Source organism: Tenrec ecaudatus, chromosome 14 (assembly GCF_050624435.1).
Source record: "Tenrec ecaudatus isolate mTenEca1 chromosome 14, mTenEca1.hap1, whole genome shotgun sequence".
Classification (NCBI taxonomy): Eukaryota; Metazoa; Chordata; class Mammalia; order Afrosoricida; family Tenrecidae; genus Tenrec; species Tenrec ecaudatus.
Genome location: NC_134543.1, coordinates 98603285 through 98626207, shown reverse-complemented (window position 1 = coordinate 98626207; position 22923 = coordinate 98603285). Strand labels below are relative to the sequence as shown.

The 22923-nt window shown below is 45.2% G+C and overlaps 1 protein-coding gene and 1 pseudogene across 2 annotated transcripts in view; one reads left to right on the top strand and one right to left on the bottom strand.

The window, feature by feature from the left end:
• NUSAP1 (nucleolar and spindle associated protein 1) overlaps positions 1-22774 on the bottom strand; it is a 32847-nt gene extending 10073 nt beyond the window's left edge. Inside the window, exons 1-6 of one of the 2 annotated variants that reach the window (XM_075532036.1) lie at positions 22589-22774; positions 14876-14944; positions 11830-11976; positions 10483-10636; positions 8930-9031; positions 7737-7849 (exon numbers count right to left, since the gene is read on the bottom strand). In XM_075532036.1, coding sequence (XP_075388151.1) covers positions 7737-7849; positions 8930-9031; positions 10483-10636; positions 11830-11976; positions 14876-14944; positions 22589-22681 — 678 coding nt within the window. In that variant the 5' untranslated portion in view covers positions 22682-22774. Of the gene's footprint in view, positions 1-7736; positions 7850-8929; positions 9032-10482; positions 10640-11829; positions 11977-14875; positions 14945-22588 lie in introns of both variants that reach the window. The other variant, XM_075532035.1, reaches the window with a different exon arrangement.
• Positions 3386-3966, top strand: LOC142426100 (cysteine-rich PDZ-binding protein pseudogene; annotated as a pseudogene).
• Positions 22775-22923: the final 149 nt, after the last annotated feature.

The following is a 22923-nucleotide window of genomic DNA, read 5'->3' as shown; positions in this document are numbered from 1 at the left end:
TCATTCTCAAAACATTTGCTCTCCACGTAAGCCCCTGGCATCAGCTCCTCATTTTTCCCACTGCCTCCCGACTCCCCCTTCCCTCATGAACCCTTTGTAATTTATAAATTATTATCTTGTCATATCATATACTGTCCGATGTCTCCCTTCACCCACTTTTCTGTTGTCCTTCCCCCAGGGAGGAGGTTATATGTAGATCCCTTTCTACCCCACCCTCTCTCCACCCTTCCAGTATCACCACTCTCACCACTGGTCCTGAAGGGATCATCTGTCCTGGATTCCCTGTGTTTCCAGTTCCTATCTGTACCAGTGTACATCCTCCGGTCTAGCCGGATTTTTAAGGTAGAATTGGGATGATAGTGGGGGGGGGGGTGTTGGTGGGAGGGGGGAGCATTTAGGAAGTAGAGGAAAGCTGTATGTTTCATTGTTGCTACACTGACTGGCTCGCCTCCTCCCTGAGGCCCTTCATTGTTCGCCATTCTATAGGGTTGCTGAGTCAGCCTCGATTCCATGGGAGGCAGTTTGGTGAATTTTCAGGGGTGGGAGGACGGGGAAGCAAGAGGCTAGAGAGCAGATGGGTGTTAACTAGGGTGAAGGGAAAGATAATATTCTATAGGAGGGAAATGAAAGGCAGGTGGTGGGGGAAGGGAAGGCTAGTTAACTTATTGGAGGTTTGAGAAGATGTTTAAGTTGTAGAATAAAAAAAAATTATGGTCTGAAATGTAAACCCCCCACCTAATTTGCAATTCACAACAAAAAGTTTAAAAGAAGGGGGAAACAACACCAAAGCCCTCCGTTAGCAGATTGTGAGTAGCCGTCTCAGGCCCAACTCTGGGTCTCTTCCCATCCAGAGCAAAGCAGAGTGCAGAGACTCAAAACAATTCATCCCAATAGATCACAGAACACCCTTCCATGAACCCAAGATCAGAACTACAGAGTACTGCTCTACCACGACCTGTAGCAAAATCCCTAAAAGACAAATAAAAGGCTAGGTGCAGACACAAAGTGGTGGCCTGTGTTTAGTCATTTTTCAGGTCTGCAACCAAACACCCTCGTGCCTCATTTTTCAGCTAAGCAATAGACAAGTGTAACAGAGTGGACAATAGTAACAGAGAGGTACACATTCCTTACAACCAGCCATTTGAGATGAAACAGGAAGCACTTGCCCAAGGACAAAGTTCCAAAGGTAAAATGAGGTAAGACATGAGGGATTCGGTGTAAGACATAAAAATAGAATAATGATTTATAAATTATTATGAGGGAAAGAGGGTGGGAGAGGGAGGGGAAAAATGAGAAGCTGATCTCAAGGGCTCAAGTAGAAAGATAATGTTTTGAAATCATGATAGCAACAAATGTGCTTGACACATGGATGGATATATGGATTGTGATCAGAGTTGTACGTGCCCCCAATAAAATGATTAAAAAACAAAACAAAGCCGCAGGATGAAAATGAGAAACGCAGGGTAGAAGTCAGATGAGTGATGTCACCTGGTGAGGACTGCAGTCAGGGACATGAAACAAACTGTGTATGAATTGTGGAATGGAAAGTGGATTTGCTCTGGGAACCATGACTCCATTCACAAGAAAATTAAAATAGAAACTCAACTTGCTGACAGCTATACACACTATCTCTTCTCACAGGGCTCATTTCATCTCTTTCAAATGATGATTACATGTTTTATGTTGTGTTTAACAACAAACTACCTAAAAGTATTTTAGAGAAATAGGCAGGTGGTTAAACATTAGTGATTGTAAAAGTCCCCCAGGGCCCTTTATGGCACCCTCACGTCACACAGACGTCCCTGGGTGGTGGACGTAGTTATGTGCCCGGCTGCTAATCTCCCACAAAAGGCCTCTGGGAGAGAGACCTCGGGGCCTACTATGGAGACCATCTCTTGTAGCGGATAACACGGTCCCACATATGGAAAGTTCTAAAGAGTCCGCAGGAAAGGGGGAACCGATCACAAGGGTCTACACTTGGCCTCCTCCCTGGGGGATGGACAACAGAAAAATGGATGAAGGGAGACATCGGACAGGGTAAGATAAAATAATAATAATTTATAAATTATCAAGGGTTCATGAGGGAGGGGATGGCAGGAAAGCGGGGGAAAGGAGTTGCTGATACCAAGGGCTCAAGCAGAAAGCAAATGTTTTTTGTTTTTTTTTGAAAGCAAATGTTTTGAGAATAATGATGGCAACAAGTTTATAAATGTGCTTGACACAGTGGATGGATTGTGCTCAGAGTTGTACAAGCCCCCAATAAAATGGTTTTAAAAAAAAAGAGTCCGCAGGAACACATTAGCACTAATAGCTATTTAGCAAAATTGTAGGATATGAAGTCAATAATCCATATGCCAACAATGAGAAATCTGAAGGGGAAATTGGGTAAATTTAAATGGAATTAACTTATAATGCATCTCAGAGAATAAAATACTGCTGATGAAATTAAAGGTGACTTAAATAAAGGATAAGATGTTGTATGCTCATGAATCGGAAGGCTTCCTATTATGAAGATGTCAATACTATTCAAAGTGGTCTAGGGAGTCGCTGCACTCACAAAGCTACAGAAGTGGGAAACCCACCCGCAACATTACATGGACAAGGTCCCAAACTAGTCAAAGCAATGCTGAAAGGGAAGAGCAAAGCCGAGAACTTCACGTCCTGATCTTCCACATACCAGACACCCACAGTAACCCAAAGCACTGGCATAACAACAGACCAGTGGAACAGAATGGAGAGTCAAGAAATAAATCCACGCATCTATGGCCAACTGATGTTTGGCACATGGACGAAAATCAGCCAATGGAGAAAAAGTCTTTTCATTAAATGATGCTAGCAAAATTGGACTTCGGTAGGCAGATAAATGAAACTGGATCCATGCCGCACAGGAAATACAAAAACAAATTCAAAATTGATTAAGGACTTAAAGAGACAAACCCATACCACACAACTCTTTAAAGAAAACACAGGGCAATGTTGTTGAGCCTCATTGTTACCCACCACACCAAAGCCTCCTTCCTTTGAGTCCATGCAAATTCGTGGCAAGCCCTTGTGGACGGAGTCAAGCTGGTCCGAGAGCTTCCGAGGCCGGAAGTATTTACGGGAACAGAGAGCCCACTTTCTCCCCCAGAGTAACTAGCTGGTGGGCTAGCAGCCCACCAGGCCACCCCCCACCCACCCCGAGGGCTCTTCCTTCTCGACAGACTCTCATGGAAGTCAAGAGCAGGTAAGTAAGTAGGATTGTAGACAAATTAAAAACTTTCCTCCTCAAAAGCCATTATTTAAAAAAGGCTACAGACTGGAAGAATAGTTTCAAAAACAATACGGTCAAAACCATACATAAACTTTGACAATCACTAAAATGGCCAAAACACATGACACAACGATGTCCAACGGCATTAGCCACGAGAGAAATGCAACTGAAACTACCATGAGGTGCCACTTTGCTCCCAATAGGAGTGCTAAGACTGAAAATGAAAAAGTAGGAGTTGCGGCTGCTACCGCTGTTGAGGAAACCGTCAGCTCTGAAGGATGGTGTGCGAAAGTGTGAGAAGAAACTCGGTACTGTCATCACTCCAGATACATGGAAAGATGGGGCACGGAACACCACAGAAAGTGGCGGAAGAAAGCTGAACGAAAATAAAGCTTTGACTTCAAAAAAGCAAGATTTGATCCCTATGGAAAGCATAAGTTCTCCACCTGCAGGATTTGCAAAAGCTCTGTGCACCAGCCAGGTTCTCACTACTGCCAAGGCTGTGCCCACAAAAAGGGCATCTGTGCGATGTGTGGGAAAAAGGTTGTGGATACCAAAAACTACAAGCAAACATCCGTCTAGCTACTGATGAAGATTCTGGCATTTCACGATTTTACTTTCTGCTTTGAACTGTTAAAACATAGCGTAGATGTGCAAATTACAAAATGACTTGTCAGACAAATAAGTTTGAGGGCAATTGATTAATAGTCATCATTTTTCTCTCAAGAAGGAATAGTAAAACTGTAATTAGTTTTCTGTCTTCAGTTGTTGTTTTTCTTAACATTGTATTCAACTAGAATAAGTAGCTAATTTAATGGGGAAAGAAAAGAAAAACCCCAGTTCTGTATGCACTGTCTGTCCCACACCATGCATGTCATCCCTGGTGTTGTTCCTCCTGTGTGCAGGTGCTGGAGGAATGAATAGATTACTGATGTTTTGTTCCGGGCCTGGCATCTAGGCTTATGACTCTTACTGACTTTTGCTTGCCTCTTATTCCCTTACTGGTTGTCTGGTTCCCTTACTGCAGTTTCTCGGGGTTTTTAATTGTCTGAAAACATTGTTGCTGAATGCTCCTGTCATACTCCAGAGTCAAATCAGCTACCAGTTGGATTTGTGTACTTGGGTTGTGGTGGTTCTTGACGTGAGATTCCCAGTTCCTTTGTTATAAGAACAAGGAACATCTGGACGCCCAACTTCATATAGCAGATTTCAGAAACACATGTGTACACACAGTACCTTGAGTTCAACTGTCATGAAAGCCCTAAGAATAAAGCCGTGTTTGTCCATGAAAAAAAAAAAAAGAAAATGAAAAAGTAATAAAGCAGAACAAAACAAATGCTGCAAGGGGTTGGGGAAGTTGGAGACCTTAACCATGGCAGTGAGAATGGAAATGGAAGAAGAGAGAGAGAGAACGTAAAGTGGTGCGATCTTCGCAGAAACGGCGTGGTGGTGCCTCACAAGACCACAGATGGAACCCCTCTACACCAGGACCTCCACGGCTCGGCGTCTCCGCCACAGACTCCCAGCAGTGCCAATACCTTCCTAGTGCACACCACCGAAACTCCCAGTGCCCGACCGATGAACGGATACAGAACATGTGGCGCGCGCACACACACACATACACGCTCACACACACTCTCTCACTCATACACACACTCTCTCACTCACACACGGTCACACACACACTCACACACACACAGTGAAATGCCACTGAGGTCGTCATGGAAATGAAGTCTTGATAGGCATCACAATAAGGCTGAAGTTGAAGACATGTTGCTGAGTGAAATCAACCAATGAAATAAGGACAAATTATTTGCTTTCGCTTATATGAAAAAAACAGAGTTTAGTAGAGGTTACCAAGGGAGGCTGAGAGGAGGGAAAGAGACGTTCTTGCTTGTGGCCACGGGGAAACATGCACGATTCCTTGGAAACTGACCGTGGTGGCAACTGTCCGATATGCTTAGTGTGATTGTACTCTAGAGTGACAGATGTATGAACTCCCAATTAAGCACACACAGACATATAAATGAAATGCACCGAATAGGGAGAAGATGGTACAGAGGACTAATAATTACTGTCAAAAAGTTGTACAATTGTAAAGAGGGCAAAAATTGTGATACAAAATGATTTAAATTTAAAAAATTGTGATACATATAAAAAATTGAGTGATAAATTTAAAAAGTTGCTGAGGTGGCTTAGGTACCACCAAATCCCTCATGGAATCTGCTTCCCTGCGTTGCAGGCTTCAGCTTGTAGCCTACTGGGTCATCACAGTGACTTGGTCTAATGACATGTTTAATGCTTCTGTCCGTTATGTAGTGTCTGCCGTCTTAGAAGCGTATCCCAGGCTAACCAAGGCAGAACTGGTCTCATTTCCAGGACAGCAGAGGAACCAGGAACAGGAGATGGAATGTGTGGCTGTCTCTCTGAACAGCGCCTCCTTTGCCAGGAGACCAGAGCTGGTGCCCACTTCTTACCAAGAGTGAACATTTTAATCAAAGATTCTAAAGAAGCCTGATCAAAAATGGAGGAATACAAAACAAAAATTCAAATTCTTAACGGAATCTACAATTTCTAGAACAATGGAGGTAGAGTGAGTATTCAAAAGTATTGCCCTGAAATAATCTTTAAATCTCAAACCAAAAAGTTATCCTGAATTCTTCTTAAAGCCAAACAAAATCCTTCATAGGTTCTCAAACTTATTTGGCCCACCGCTGCCCCCTTTCCAGAAAAATCATTACTCAGTGCCCCATTAGCAATTGAAGACGTGTACAATCCATCCTCCAGAACACAGTGCAGGCATCTCCTTCTGCTGTCCCCCTGAGCCAGGCCAGTGGCCCTCAGGGGACAGAAGTTATCACCCAATTTGAGAAACACTGGTCTGGATTAACTCATAAAGAATGTCTGCCCTGAGCACTGTATTTTTTAAAGATCTTTATCTATAAAAGACCTAACTGACAACAGCAACGCCAAAGACTGCATTAAGTTTTGTTTATGTTAATGGGGGAGGAGACCCAAAGCCCATCTGTAGACAATTGGACATCCCCTTACAGAAGAGTCACAAGGAAATGACGAGCCAGTCAGGGTGCAGTGTAGCACTGAGGAAACACACATACAACGTTCCTCTGGTTCTTTAATGCTTTCTCCCCACCCCCACTATCATGACCCCAATTCTTCCTTACAGATCCAGCTAGACCAGAGCATGTACACTGGTGCAGATAAGAGCTGGAAACACAGACAAACTCCTGAGGACCAATAAAGAGAGGAGCGACACCAGGAGGGTAACGGGAAGGTGGGGGGAGAAAGGGGGGAATGACTCCCCTACTCTAAGAGTGTTATCCCCGTCACTGACGGAACACACGGAAACTACTGAACTAGTGAAGTAAGTCCTGGGTAAATCCTCACCCACAAAAAGACACTAGAACCATAGAAGCTGATGGAGCCCAGGGCTACTCTGACATACATGGGTCGTCCCGGGTCAGCATCCACTGGAACATTCCACGGTGCGGAAGCCAGTAACGGTGCACACTCAACTTCTAGCCGCTCCCTATGCTGCTAATTCAGCCTACGGCGGATTTCTCGACCTTCTCAACTCAGTGGCTCTCAACCTTCCTAAGGCCGCGACCCTTTCATGTGGTGGTGACCCCCCAACCATCAAATTATTTTCGTTGCTATTTCATCACTGTCATTTTGCTACTGTTATTAATCATCATCTAAATATCTGATAGGCAGGATGTAATTTCATTGTCACAAATTGAACACAGTGAAGCAGTGATTCATCACAAAAACAATGTCATTATATATTGTGAAATATTTATTTCTAATTACAAATAAATGAAATTTTGTCTGGAAGTATGGTGTAGCATGGGTAACCGTCTTCACGCCGGGTACTTGTATGTGGGCGTATCTGCATGTGGGTGGACCTGCCTGGAGATGGATAGAGGAGTGGTGTCTTGGTTCTTAAGTGTTTTCCGATGGTCTTAGGAGACCCTGTGAAAGGGTCATTTGACCCCCAAACGGGTCACAGCCCACAGGTTGAGAACCGCTGTCTTTTTTTTTTTTTCCGCTGTCTTAACTCAAAGCTGCACTGAGTCCAGCAGGATCTGGACTGAGGGCGCCCTGGGGAAGCTCACCAAAGGAAGCCTTGAAAGTAGGCACTTAACCTCAGGAGAGAGATGGGACAGAAGGCTTCGGTCAGAAGCTAATCCATCCTCAAGTTAATAGGCAAGGCACTGAATAAGGGAAAACTGAATCACGTAACTTATGCTTTTGAATGATTATTTCTTCATTCTAAGGATTCAATTATAATTGGAGGGTTTAAAAATATTTAGTGTTGGAGCAATTTGTTAATTCAAAATATGCTAATCCAAACAAATCCATTCCATAGGGAGGAAGCTGGTTATATTAACCATGGTGTATGCACAATTTCAACACCAAAATCAAATTATTTGGTTCCCAGTAAGAACATAATTTCTCAACATACCTTCAATTCATTAAGTGAATTAGTGTGCTCTTCAAAATGTTTCTTTTTTCTCTCAACATATTGATCGATGGACTCCATTTCCTTGAAACGAGCCTCATGAAGCTTCTTAAAATCTAGAACATTCCCAAAAATATAAACATTATTAACAAGCCAGAATCCTTTAATCACTTCCCTTGCTTTTTCCCTACTTTCTCTTCTCTGCATCCCTGATATTCAATTTCAATCTCATTTGTTAAAACTTTCCAAAGTTAAGTTTTTAAAAAAAACTCAAAAGAAAAGCACATTCATCTCGCAGATGATAAAAACCGAAAGGAAAAGCGCACCATCTCGGAGATGAGCAAACAGCCACCACGCCTCTGTCACCCCGCCACTGGGGCCTGACGTCCTGCGTTAGGCCGGACGACAAGAAAAGAGTCGGACTCATTGTCTCTCCTCAGCAATTAATCAACTGGCCTTTGCCAATTCATAATATACTTCTTAAAAAAATTAATGCTTAGAAAGACCCATACCAGGGATGGGCATTTTTTCTGTAAAAAACAAGTTCAGCTTTATAGCCATGTATGGTCAACATGTCACATTCATCCTTTCTCACGCCTCTTTAGAAAAGTCAAATCCATCCTGAGCTTAAAAGGCAACAGCAAATAAGCTACTCAGGGCTGTAGTCTGTGCACCCTTGCTCTGCACCGCTGCTATTTTAATTCAGTACATCAACATGTATTGAGTTTCCAATACATGCGGAGCAGCGTCTGATAACCATAGATGCACAGCCTAGATACATAGTATTCGTTCTGTGTGCCAAGCAATATGCCAGCCATCCAGGAAGGCTTCAGCCTTAAGTGAACCCATCCTCAACGAAGGCATGACAGGCTCAGGATCGGAGTTGTGAGAGGGGAGCGTTGTGCCAAGTACCATATAGATGCTCATTCCTCACATATTTACGGAACATCTCTTACGTTCCAGGGGCTGTTCTCAGTAATCAAGGGAAGTCAATCTTCTCCGTTAGTCTATCCACCCCAGGCCAGAGAAACAGCTAGTGGAAGCACTCCTGCGTTACGCTGAGGACGCATCGTCTGTCCACAGCCGGACAAGGAGGGAGCAGGATGCAAGTCCTTCCCCCCTCCTCCAGGCCACTTGGCCTTCCCAAATGGACTGTCAGGGCCACTACTTTACCGCTCTTCGGGGACAACACTTACTTGGAGTAGTGCTTCCAGATTTTTTATTTTTCCCAGCTTTTGAGATAACATTTGTGTAACGAGACTTTCTTCTTCCTGCAAGCATCTTTGAATCTTTATTACCTAAATGCAAAGCACAGAAGTAATTAAGGATTCCTATCAAGCTGGCCTGTTAAGAAGGCTCTGTCAGGACATGCTCAAGTGAGACGCTAGCTAGGGGGCGGGTGGTGGAAAGATGCACAGGGACACAAGCACCTGACAGCCTCTCTACAATTGTGGCTCATACCCTTCAAGTGGGTGGAAGGGACAGCCTTTCTGCAGTGAAGTGATAGGGCTTCAGAATTTAAAAACGAGCATGTCAGTGTTCTATCCAGAACGATGGAACCACACAAGACCACTGTCCGTGAATCACCATGAACATTTTGATACTTTCCCCACTGTTACATTTACTTTCGTTTTGTTTTATAAAACTCTAGTCGAAATTTTGATGAATGTAAGATTTGATCCCCCCCATACACATTCACTATCATAATCCCTGTCCACATCCCTGTAGCCTCTCCCTCAAGAAACAGGTCATCCTTCAAGGTACCCCTGAAAACAAGGCAACAGATATGACAACTGGGGGGCCTGCAGGGGCCTTTGCTTGGCGCTAAAGCCAAGAAGGCAGGCGCCCTGCGTAAGAAACAGGATGTGTTCAGTCAGAGCATTCCTCACAGGATGCTTATTACAGCCGGAAAAGTGACTTTACAGAGGAGAAGTAGGTGGGCAGCGCCACAGTCAAGGTGGTAAGTTAGTGAACACTCCCAGTAATGAGCCAAATCCACACCCGTGCCTCCTGGTACGCTGCTTGGGAAGAGTGCAGTCATGCTCCTGTGACAGAATCAAACCCAAAGCATGGAAAACAACATCAACAACAAAAGACTCAAGCCACAGGGCAAACGATGTGGCCTACAGTTCAGAAGCCCTGGTGGTACTCTCTGGTAAGCATTAGACTGCCAGCAGCAAAGCTGAAGGTTCAAATCCACCAGCTGCTCCTGGAGAGGCAGATGGAGCTTTCTGCTCCCATTAAGATCTGCAGCCTCAGCAACCCTGTACAGAGTCACTGTGAGTGGGCCCTGACTTGCTGGCAGTGGGCTTTGCTATTGTTGTTCATCATAAAGGACCAAGACAAGACTGAGGAACTTGTACATTAACTAACGTAGACAAGAGAGATACACGGAAATGCAAAGGACGACCCAAGATATTATTTTTTTTGGCTTTAAAGAACATCACTGGGTCAACTGATGAAATCTAACTAGATCTAGATTAGAAGCGCAGTTCTAACACTCTCTAGCCCCAGGAATTTTTTATACTCTGAAAAATGAGTTGTTTCTGGACAAATTGACCAGAACAGGCCGATAAGAGAAACACAGTTGGGATGGACTTATGAAGTGGGGTCAACACCCTGGAGCTCTCCGGATATTGCTTTTATCCTGCCTCCTGCACAAGCCGCCTAAGGCGGACCTGATGGCCTATGTGTTCAAGCCGAACTTTGGTAACTGCAGACCTGAAGGTGTCAGAGCCATGCAGCATACCGTGTTTTCTGCCTCTCCCCATGGAAACGGCATTCTCCGCCCCTGGGCCCTCATTGGGCAGAGAAGGGACATCTGCAACAGTTTTGAGATCCTGGTTTTCTTGCTCCGGATTCTGGAATCCAATGGGATCATTTTTTCCCAATTCTGAATGATCCTGCTACAAAACAGAAGAGAAATCCATTATTCCTATTTAATACCAAATTGAGGCAGGGAAACAAATGGCCGAGAGAGAAAATAAAACTGTTTAGATTTGGTTTTCTGCCTCACTAAGTGTCCTGAGAAGGCGACATCTGGGAATCGGAGATAGGAGGGGCACTGAATAATCTAATGACCAAAGAACTATAGGAAGCTGAGAAATAAAAATTAGGATGCTGCGTCAAAGTGGCGTTTGAATGAAAAATAAAACAGGATAGAACCAGGGTTGAAGCAAGTGGGGGAAGCCCAGGATCATCCCATAATCATATGGTAGACAGAGGGATCATGAGGCCTGGGGCAGGTTAGCAAAGTGCTGGGGAGAGGGCGTGTGATAAATGTGTGTGGAAGCACATTCAATCATGGTAACTTTAATTTTTATAATCTGGCCGCATCTTCTTTAAGTGACTACGTGATGACTTTCCAGCAGGTATTAATCGAGTGCTTTCAAGTACAGGAGTGATGTGATGAGCACCTCGGAGGGCCTTTGCTGAGTTTTCAAGGTCAGAGCCAAGGGAGCTCCCTAGCTGGGGGAGGCACCCTGTAGCTCTCCCGAGAGCTGAAACACGGAGGCGGAAGGGACTCTGGGTGGCCTGGCTTCCTGTGCATGAGCAGCACCATTCCAGGTGATAAAGGGCTGGCGCTGAGCCAGAAGGGGGGCCCTTCTGCCTACTGCTGGACCTACCCCCAGAAACTCAGCACACGGCCTTTACCAATATTGGCACTTGATAACCTTTACCTATTAGGAGTAATTTTCTATTGTTTGTCTTGTGTCGTTATGTTTTTAGTGTGGACAGAGCAGAGGTGAGAGGCAGGGGGGGGGGGGGGCGGGGACGACGGGACACAAAAGCAAGGAAGAGAGTAATTGTTTTCACTGTTTCTAAATAATCAGCGTTAGAGGTGCTTAAGCTGTAGTGGTGAATCCTGAATCACCTGCACCCTGGCGCCTGCGAGTCCAGGTGTTTACTGCTGCTGAGCTGCGTGACAAACTACACTGACAGGAAGGGCGGTCCCACTCACAGGAGCCCTGCCGACCATTTGTAGCAGTGCTCGATTCTCACTGACTGCTCCCCGAGATCATCAAGGAAAAGCCCCTAAGAATATACCAGTCTGGGCCCAAGGGGAGCAGGTTTTCGTGCCCACAGTTCTGCTCACCTGGGAGTCGGAAGGTCCTTTGACTGCCCGGCCCCCTCTCTTTGTCTGGAAGGCACAGCGCTCTGCTTGTTCCCGATCTGTACACTGCACCCCTGTACTCTGCACCTCGTTCTCGTCACAAGAGGATGCCGAAGGTTGACCTTCATCCTGTAAAGAGACATTCATCCGCCCTCTCAGACCGAGGCATACACTTACACTGCTCAGGAAGAATCCGTGTAAGCAGCATAAGAGAGCATACTCCAAATATAAAACGACCATTAAAAACTTTCCAGTGAGTATCATAGGCAAAGACAAGAATTACAGTATATATGAAAAGAAACAATCATATTTAATAACCAAGTTAAGAAACTAGGTATTTGAAGTTTTTTCAGTGTGATCAAGTCAGCCAATATTAAGTGTATTAATTTATTGCGTATACATTTTGTGCCAAGAACTAGGCTACTAACTAATAATGAGAGCCAAAAGTCCACCTTTACTAAGCTATCTAAAAACGAATGATCTCATTCCGCCAAAGCTAAGATCCAAACACTGATATTCACCAATTCACGAGACACTGAGGGCTGCTAGGGAGTTCAAAATAATTTGCTGAAGGTCAAAATAAGACAGGAAAATGAAAATGGGGCTTGAGCACCACAAACTCAAAGCAAAAGCTCCATTTCCAAAGCAGTGTAGTTCCAGTTGCCGGATGTCCCACACAGACCTGCTTGTCTAAGAGACCATTGCAAGGTGATGGTCACACCATACATATCTAACACATGCTGCTGGGGAAACCTCAACTAACCACATTTTTATATTTTTAATTGGTGACAAAAACTTGGTTGCTGTCCCACACTAAAATGAAATTCAGATGGATTAAATGTCTGAATGTGAAAAAGCAAAACCATACATGCAGAAGCGGGAAAGTGAATATTTATTTTATCACAAGTGACAGAATTGCCATTGGCATGTTATCTTATCAAAAGACTATAAAGAAAAAGTGCTTTCAGCATTTTGTACTATTTTAATATGTAAATTCCAGTTTGGGAAAACAAATAAATACATACATATGGTTAAAAAAGGAGATTACGGTAAAAAACAATCGCTTCTGGCTTCTTCCTATTTCTAGGTGGCTTACTTATACCACAGTGCTTTGATGAGGGGAGATTCCTTCCTATTTTCACGTCCTTTCTGTGTTTTAGCATCTATAATATGCTAACATTTAGCTCATTGAACTCCACTCCCACCTCACCATCTTCTTCCTAACAGAATAACACAGAAATCACTCTGTAACCTTTAAAGGTTTTTGTGTATACCTATAATTTATTCTTCCACTAGACAATATATCCTCGAAATCGAGGATATTGACATCCTTATACTTCACCTCTATTCCGGTCTTTACTTTATAACACCTGGTACCTATTCTCTCAAGGTATCTATCACAGCTGACACTTAGTCTGTTATGTATCCTTAAAGGAATCATCTGTGAATAGTCTACATAGCTTGCCTATTAAGAGTTGATAAACCACTGTTTTTTTTTTAAACCGTTTTTTAGTTGTTTTTTTTTCTCCGATTTTTAGTTTTCGTTCATTACAGGGAACTAATGTACTTTGACTATATTTCCGTTTATTTTTTTTTAACTGTTTCTAGGTGGTGCCTTTTCTTTTTCCTTCTTGTCCAGGTCACGTCCTCTGAGAAACATGCGATCGCAGTTGCTGCAGGAGGCTCGTTGGAGGAGAGGTCTGTGAAGACGGAGGGGTGGGAGCAGGAGGCGCTCTGCTGTCTGGACACTGGCGGGCGGAATTCAGACTGCAGTGAATCTCAGCGTTCCCGTGAGTGAGTGCTGGCCGGGTCAAGGTGGAGGCTCTCCGCAGAAGCAGCCTATTAAGGCATCGTGCACTGGGCAGGCAGGGCCACCTACAGGCCCCAGGCTGGGATAAGTCACCAGCTGAAACCGGGAAGCACGGCTTGGGAGCTACTCTCCCCTCAGCAAGTTCTCTTAGAGGGCCGTTTAAAGCAGCACACCTACACAGTCCACATCCTTACTTGCTTTACTGTGTTTCAGAGGAAGACCCGAAGCTCTAAGTTCTCCTGTTGCCCGAGACCATCCTCCCCCTTATAGGCCTGGCTCTTCTTTTGCCAACTACACAGCTGTGTTCATGGGACAGATCTGCCTTTGTCCACTTTGCTGAAGAACAAGATCTTTCTCACAAAGTTGGTCGGTTGAAAGTTTCCAAATCCTTGTCTATCTGAAAATTCTCTCCTTCACTTGTTACTAGTTTGGATGTCTATTAGCTTCCAGGAAAAGAATGAATTCACCCATGCACTATAGCCAGGGTCTGGCAGTTTGGGGGGCTGTGAGCTACCTGGGAAGGCTGGGTTCATTCATTAACATGCCCTTCTAACACACTTATTCCAAACCCGATTGTGACAAAGGAGTGAGTCCCCAGCACACCGCCAAACTATGTTACATGGACAGCTGCTCCACATTCAGGCACTGAAGGCTTCGAGAAGGTCTGATGTCAGCCACACAAATGTAATCCACATCATGCACTGCCCATGTGATGATGTGAAGAGTCTGGAGGCTTTCGCTTGCTAACATTAATTATATCTCTGTTATATTCCCAGACTGTACCCACTTGCTTCCTTATCTTTAGATAGACAAACTGGGCAAATCAAAGGGAATTTATGCTGAGGCTTTCCATCAATCTAGGCTCACTATCAACAATTTTCCAGAGCCCATATTTGATTGGCATCTAAGCCGGGAAAAAAATTGTAGTAAAAATATATGTAGCAAAAGGTATGGTATTAAAAAAAAAAAGGTATGGTATTTTAACCATTTTTAAAGTATGGAACGCAGGGATGTTAATTATATGCATTATACTGTGTAACCATCACCTCTATCTATTCTCAAAGAATGTTCATCATCCCAAACAAAAGCTTGAGTACCTCTTAGGCAGTAATCCCTCCTCCCCGACTCCCAGCATGTCTAAGTCATCACTCAGCAACTACCTCATCTAGTAGGTGCTAGGTGCTACCTTGGTAGGAGGTGATCAAACACACGACTCACTTGATTTCCTTGTTGTCTTCTTGCTTCCTGTTGAATGTGAGCTTTCAAGGCTTTTAACAATTTGTCTGCCTGCAAAAACAGTTAAAGCCCTTGTTAGTGTAGCGACCGTAAAAGGAAGGTAGGTTTCCTCAGAGATCCCGGGCAAGCTCTGGGTTGGCAGATCAGAGGCCTTACAGGATCGGCATGGGTTTGAAGAGTGGACATGTGACCAAGGCCAAGGAACGCTGCTATGACCAGCTTCAGAAGAGTGTCTTGGCCATTCTGGGAATGAGGTGACCGTGACCGGGCTGACGCCCCTCACTAGACTTACAGCCGCTGTAAGCTCCACATCTTTATTTTCACCCCAGACCAGATTGAAGGTCAACCTCAGAATTGTAAGGCTGGCCTGTTTATTTCAGAACATATGATTCAATGTAAACTCTTTCTCCTTTAGTCTTTTCTATGTGAAGTCAAAAGGACGTTTTCTATTCATTACGACTAACATTTCTCTTTATCCCCCATCCCTCAACTTTGTGGAAGAAAGTTTACTACCAGGCTGAGGTGGCTAGTGACCCATTTTGCATATGAAAGTTTGTCCTTAAATTTCTGTTCATTAAAACTGTCACTCAGTGGCAGCGAGTCGATGCCCATGCAGAGGAAGCCTGTAGATGCGCAGGAAAGCCAGAAGGCTGGCTGGGACAGACCTGGTCCTGCTGCAGCAGATTTCACAGCACACTGGGGAAGACGATGGAGTAATGCACATCTTTTTTTTAAAATCATTTTATTGGGGGCTTGAACAGCTCTTATCACAATCCATAGACATCCATTGTGTCAAGCACATTTGTACATTTGTTGCCATCATCATTCTCAAAAAAAATTTCCCTCCCTGCCCCCCGAACCATTCATAATTTATAAGTTACTATTTTTTCAAGTCTTACACTGACCAATGTCTCCCTTCACCCACTTTTCTGTTATCCATCCCCCAGGGAGGGGGTTACAGGTAGATCATTGTCATTGGTTCCCCCTTTCTCCCCCCACCGCACCCTTAGCCTCCTGGTATCACTACTCTCATTATTAGTCCTGAGAGGTTTATCTGTGTTGTGAGCTCTTATCTGTACCACTGTACATGCTCTGGTCTATCCCAGATTTGTAAGGTAGAATTGGGGTCACAATAGTGGGGAGAGGGGGAAAGAACGCATTAAAGAACTAGAGGAAAGTTGTATGATTTCCTCGGTGCTAATACTGCACCCTGATTGGCCCATCTCTTCCTTGTGACCCTTCTGTAGGGGGATGTCCAGTTGTCTACAGATGGGTTTGGGGTCTCCACCCCACACTCCCCCTCATTCACATTGATGTAATTTTTTGTTCTGGGCCTTTGATGCCTGATACCTGATCCCATCAACACCTCAGGATCACACAGGCTCGTGTGAAGAGGAGGCTCAGGTGTTGGTGGTGAACACAGGTAGACTAGGCCAGCCAAGCTTAGACCTCTAGGAAGAGAACTACTATTAATTTGCTCGGTGATGTTTTCCTGGGTTTTAAAAGGTCAGGCATATTAGTAGGCTCCATCTTCCTCTCCCTCCAAGCCAGCAGTTCTCAACCTGTGGGTTGTGACCCCTTTAAGGGTCAAACAACCCTTTCACAGGGGTCGCCCGATTCATAACACTAGCAAAATCAGTTATGAAATAGCAACAAGAATGTTATGGTTGGGGGTCACCACCACATGAGGAACTATATGAAAGGGTCGTGGCATTGGGAAGGCTGAGACCCACTGCTCCAAGCCATGCACTTGAGGCAGGAACTTCCTTTTCAAAGTGGGCCCAGCCACATGGCTCAGTTCCGATTCTCACATCAGTCACCTTGTGTCGTGCGTTCAGCCGAGGAAGCCAGGGATCCCGAAATGTCCTTCGGATCTAAGGAACTGAAGAGATTGTGTCTATGGCTTGAGCCTCGGCCATATTCTTGAGCCCAATTTTCCAGTTGTTCTTCACGAAGACAGCAAATATCATTTCAGTTAGGATTAGAGTGGTACTGTGTCCTCTACTTCCCATCGTTTTCCAAACCTCCTTTGGGGTCTTCTCCGGGTGGGGAGAGAGGCAGTGCAGAAGTCAAACATCTAATAGCGATGAAATGAATGGGGGAGGGGGCGGGAAGGGGATTTGGGAAGTAAACAATGAAGGCAGGAGTGGGTGAGGGGTACCACTCCGTTTAAAGGCCATTCAACCAGGGTGGGGGGGTGGTGAGTAGAAGGCTCTGAGAGCGCTGTAGTGGTGACTGTGTAACTCCTCTCGAGATGATTGAAGGGCTAAATGATGCAACTGTGTGACATGTAAATTACGTGCCATTAAAACTGCTGCGGGGGGGGGGGGGGGAGAATGGTAAACTAATAGGCTGATAGCAAACTTTGAAAAAAGCAAAACCCAAAAGATGAAATGCAGTGCAGGTGGCAGAGCCAACTCGGGACACCTAGCACACCTGCAGACGATACGAGCTGATGCTCGCAAGAGTCAGAGGCAGAGATGCGCTAGCAGCACCGTATGGATGCTGCGTCCCCCCAACTACTTGCTCATTGTCCTGAGCCCGGTCTTAGTCACTGGTGAGAAAATAGTGAGCAAAACACATGGACCTCCCGCCTCAAGGAGCATCTCGTGGGAAACTAATGGGGAAACCACCTATTAGCAAAGGGAGCAATGAAGCAAAAAATAAAGCGAAGTTACTGGGGTGGGAGGGGATGCTGCTTATTATGCAAGGATGATCAGCACAGGTCACTCAGAGTACTCTTGCCTTCACCTACACTCCTAAGGAGAATTCTGGCTGTACTTCTTCCAAGATACCCTTCAATGTGCCTGCTGACACCAGAAAATCCAAAGGCATCTATTTTAATTTTTTCTTAGTTGTCCAGCTTTCAAAAGCACATTGGGAAACTCAAAGTACGGCCCGGGGCAGTCACCCCTTCGTCCTGAACTGACACCTTTGCCTTTTCCGCACGTCAGATGGAAAGTCTTTGGTGCTCCAAGCCTTTTGCAGCAGCGCTGCCCCGTGCAACAGTGTTTGCATTCTCGGTGGATGCTTCCACGGCTTGCATTGCGGATCCAAGCGCAATGAAATCTTTGATCTTTTCTCCCTACCCTGATATTGCTTACTGCTCCACTTGTGAAGATACTGGCTTTCTTTATAGTGAGTGTCATCCATATTGAAGTCTGTCGTCTTTGATCTTCATCAGCAAGTGCTTCGTCTTCCTCCCTTTCAGCAAGTAAGGTTGTGTCATCTGCGTATCACAGGTGGTTAATAAGTCTTCCTCCAATCCTAATGCCAAGTTCTTCCTATAATTCAGCTTCTCTGGTATTTGCTCAGCATGCAGATTAAGTATGGTAAGAGGATACAATCTTGGTGTATACCTTTCCTGATTTTACACCACACAACATCCCCTTGCTCTGTTCCAACACCTGCCACTTGGTCTATGATAGCACAGTTTCCAAAATTTATTTGGTCAACTGCGCCCTTTGAAGAAAAAAAGTGACTCAGTGACCCTCTGTCAACGAAAACCTTTGGCATTATAGCCCGTAATCCAGGCAAAAGTATAGGTACCTGCTCTTGTAGCTTCGATCTGCATAGCGGGCAGTCTCCAACACCAGGAGGTGAAGGAGACATGACACCAGGAACGGGACTCTGGTTTCAAAGATGGCTGCTTCTAAGACGTGATGGCAAGTAGCATGGCAAAGCGTCAGCCGAGCGGTTGGCCATGATGCCGGAGGAGGACATTCAGAAGCACAATCCTGCGAGGGCTGAGTGGCTGCTCCTCAGTGATGCTGCTGCTGGCTTCCTCCGGTGCACGGTCCCCCCCCGACCTCTGTGATCCATAGGGCTCTCATTGCTGATTTCAGGTCACCATGTCTTTCTCCTTAGTACATCCTGGTGTGGAAAAGCCATCAAAACTGCTCGGCGTCCTATCTGTTGCTGTTAAAGCAATTCTGACTCAGAGTGAGGTAAGTGACCCTCTAGGACAGTGGTTCTCAACCTTCTTCATGCCGAGACTCCTTCATACAGTTCCCCATGTGGTGGTGACCCCCAACCATAAACTTATTGTCGTTGCTACTTCATCACTGTCATTTTGCCACTGTGATGAATCGGGCGACCCCTGTGGAAGGGTTGTTTGACCCCCACAGGTGGGGAACCGCTGCTCTAGGACAGAGTAACTGCCCCCTATGGTTTCCGAGGCAGTGAATCTTTGCAGAAACAGACTGCCGGCAGAGTGGCTGGGGGCTTCTAACGGCATTTAGCATCACGGCCACACACAGACCACCACAGTGCCCTGCCCTGGGAAAGGAACAGTCTTTAACCGTATAGGCAGGACAGCCAACTACCCAAAGACAGATGCCAGTAGCTAGTGGATTTGGTAGTGGAAAGATGAGGTAAATCTCTGCTGATTGTAACTAGTTTCCGATGACAATGAAGGATAAAGTCATCAAAGGAGGAAGGCTGATCTGACACAAGAAGCTATCAAATACTTGTCCCTAGAGTTCGACAATTATTAACTACACCTACAAGGGAAACGCCTGGTTTAACATGTAACAGGAACAAAACCATACACACAACCACCTACTGCCCTCTAGTGGATGAAGACTCACAGTGACCACATATAGGTTGCCAAGGCTGGACCATTTTTCAGAAACCGATTGCTACATCTTCCTTCCCAAGAATAGCTGGCGAGTCTAAACCACCAACTACCTTGGTAAAATGCTGAAGACAAACGGGTGCATGAGCAAATGTGGTGAAGAGAGCTGATGGTGCCCGGCTGTCAAAAGAGATAGCATCTGGGGTCTTAAAGGTTTGAAGGTAAACAAGTGGCCATCTAGCTAAGAAGCAACAAGGCTCACATGGAAGAAGCACACCAGCTTATGTGATCATGAGTTGTCAATGGGATCAGGTATCAGGCATCTAAGACCCAGAATAAAACCATACCCAAGGTGAATGGAGGAGAGGGGAAGAGCAGGGCATGGAATGGAGACCATCTAGCAGGGAAGCAACAAAGCCCACATGGAAGAAGCATACCAGCCTGTGTGATCATGAGGTGTCGAAAGAAATAGGTATCAGAAGTTCAAAAACAAGCAATCAAATTGACATGAAGCAGCATAGGCAAAGTGGAGACCCAAACCCACCTTTGAGAGAACTGGACAGTCCCTCACAGAAGGGCCAAAGAGAAGGCACAACATAGCCAGGGTGCAGTAGAGCACTGAAGAAATACCTAACTATCCTCTAGTTCTTTAGTATTTCCTCGTCCCACTATTTGGCCTTCGTTTTACCTCACTTATCTTGCTAGACCTGTGTATGTACATTGGTACAGTTAAGGTCTTCTGATGCAGGAAGTCCAAGATAGCTGAACCCTCAGAAACAGCAACGATTCCCTGAAGGTATGGGAAGAGAGGGGGTAAGGGAAGAAGGGGGAACTGATAGCGTCGGCAACTGTATAATACCACTGGAGAGGAACGAACATCAGAGTTTTAGGTGAATAGCTACATTGGAAGGTAAGTTATGGCAAAATAATAATAATATAATATATTAAGGGTGCAGGGGGTGGTAGAGTGGAGGGAATGCAAGAAGAAAATATATTGAAAATGATGATGGCAGCAATTGTAAACCTGCTTGATCTAATGAAACTATGGATTGTAATTATATAAGAGCTCCTAATAAAATGTTTAAAAAATAAAAAGTGCTGTAATTCCTGCGCTACCAGAGCTTTGTTAAGAAGTAAGGTTGTAAATTTGAATTCAGTTCACTTAAGTCAGGTGTGCTTTCCTGGCCGGGGTCACGGCCTGACATGGTACTGGTGAGGATTAAGTGCATGGCAGAGCTTACTCAGGTTCTGCCACCAGGTGAGCTTGGGCAGGGGTGGTGTCAGGAAGTGACAGCCGTGCCGGTCGCTGGAGAGAAGCGTGGATGAGAGTGAAAACGATCGGACACCGCACAATAAATGTGAGTCTGTGACTCTTAACAGAAGGGTCTTAAATGACAGAGCTATGATTTTTCCTTCTAAAATTTACTTTCAATGCTTACATATCTGTGGCATTTAGCTTTTATCTTAAAATTTTATTTATTTCCACTTTTTAGACGAGATCGGGCGCGTTCAGGGTGGTATGGCCGTAGACTATTTCCACTTTTTAAATTAATTACCTTAAAATTTTAATAAGAATAAAATCTTGGTAATTTCTTAAGAGTGATTTAATTTTGTTATGAAATTTAAAAGGACAGTTGATTTAAGGAGCTCCTGGGTGTATCAACAGTACATAAATGAAAGCTTTTTGTTATGAAAAAATATCAAACATATGTAAAAGTAAAGAGAACTATGAATTGAAAGTGCTATGACTGAAGTCTAACCTTGGTACTGCCTATAAGAGTAGGTGTTTTCGTGGTACGGTGATGGCGGCGGCTCTTAAACCTAACCATTTCCCAGTTGGTCTTCTTATAAAGGCAGAAGAGACACCAACACAACCAAAACCAAATTCATTGCCATCGATCGAGTTAATTCCAACTCATAGTGACCCTATAGGACAGGTAGAAGTGCTCCCGTGGGTTTCTGAGACTGCCAACTCGTTATGGGGTGGAAAGCCTGGAATTTCTGGGACACAAATCCCTGTGACATGTGGGATTCTTTTAAAAGCCAAAGAAAGTCAGAGTGTCCTGGGTTAAAGCTGAAAGAAACAAGAATCTTCCCCAGAGAGAGAGACCCCAGACCCTGAACACCAGAATTTGGACCTTTGGCCTCCAGAACTGAGAAACTCAACTCTGCCCTTAAAGCTGCTCCCTTTGTGGTATTTTGCTATGGCAGCCCTAGAAGAGAAAACCAAGATGAATAATGTAACAACCCCCCCAACCCCCCGTTTCAATGATGACCAACTGTCTGCCATTCTTATTTCAGCAGTACAATCTCTCTCTTTTTCCTAGGGTATTTACAGCAAATCTCAGGTGGCAAAACATTGCAGGGATAAATGGTTGATAAGTAGCACTAACAGATAAGGACTTTTTAAAAGAAACATAACCGCAAGATCACTATCACACCCAATATAATTTAATACCCGTCTACATTTAACTTTCCCCAATCATCTCACAAGTCTTTTTCATTTGTTATAAGAATACCTCTTTGTATGATCAAATCTGTCCTCCTCCCCCTGACTGGCTGGAGGTTTCCAGGTGGACAGTCGTACTAGAACCGAGCTCCGTTATAAGAATTTGTCTGCGACTGGAGCTCCCTACATGCCATTCTGCCAAGTCCCGAAATAAAGTTATCACGAGATTATAGGCACTAATCAAATTACACAAGTCGTACTATTTGGCGTTTTCCAGAAGCCGGAGCGATTATTTCGTCAATTGCTTAACAGTAAGCCGGCGACACTTGGGCTTTCGGCGCCTGCGTTCGAAACAGACGTTTTGTAAGTCTTCCAATACAACCAAAGCAAGCCCGTTTGGAGCAAAGGCCTATGTGGCTTCCGGAAAAGCCAACCTCAAAATAAGGTGAACATTGTGGCCACTTTCGTTGTGCAGGTGCCCCGGTGGCTCCGAGGTGGCAACCGCCTGCTGCTTCAAGGGAGGAAGCTGAGGCAGTAGCCTGGGAAACTCCGGGCTCGGTCGCTTCCCACCTCTGCTGCCCCAGGAACGCACTGCCCGCCCCCGCCCCCACTCCCACCCCCACTCCCACCCCCGACCCGCCCGCCAAAGGCCTGCACTCTGACCCCGTACCCTCAGGTTAGCCCGGAGGCCCAGGCTCTTGGCCAAGTTCTGCAGGTCGCTGTACTTGAATGAGTCCAGTTCCTCTAGGGAGTGGACCGCCATCGCGATCAGCAATCCAGCGGACCCCGTAGAGCTCAGTCCCAAACGCTCCGGCCGCCCTTCAACACTCTGGCGCCACTCTACAACTGGGTCTGAGCGCATTTATAGGCAGTTTAAATTAACCATGCTGCCTTCCCATTGGTTAAAAAACGTCTCGAGGGCGGAGTTCCCTGACCTTAACCAATAGAAAAGCTAACTTCCGCCCCCTCAGACGCATTGCCTCTAGGCCCCGCCCAGCACGAAGG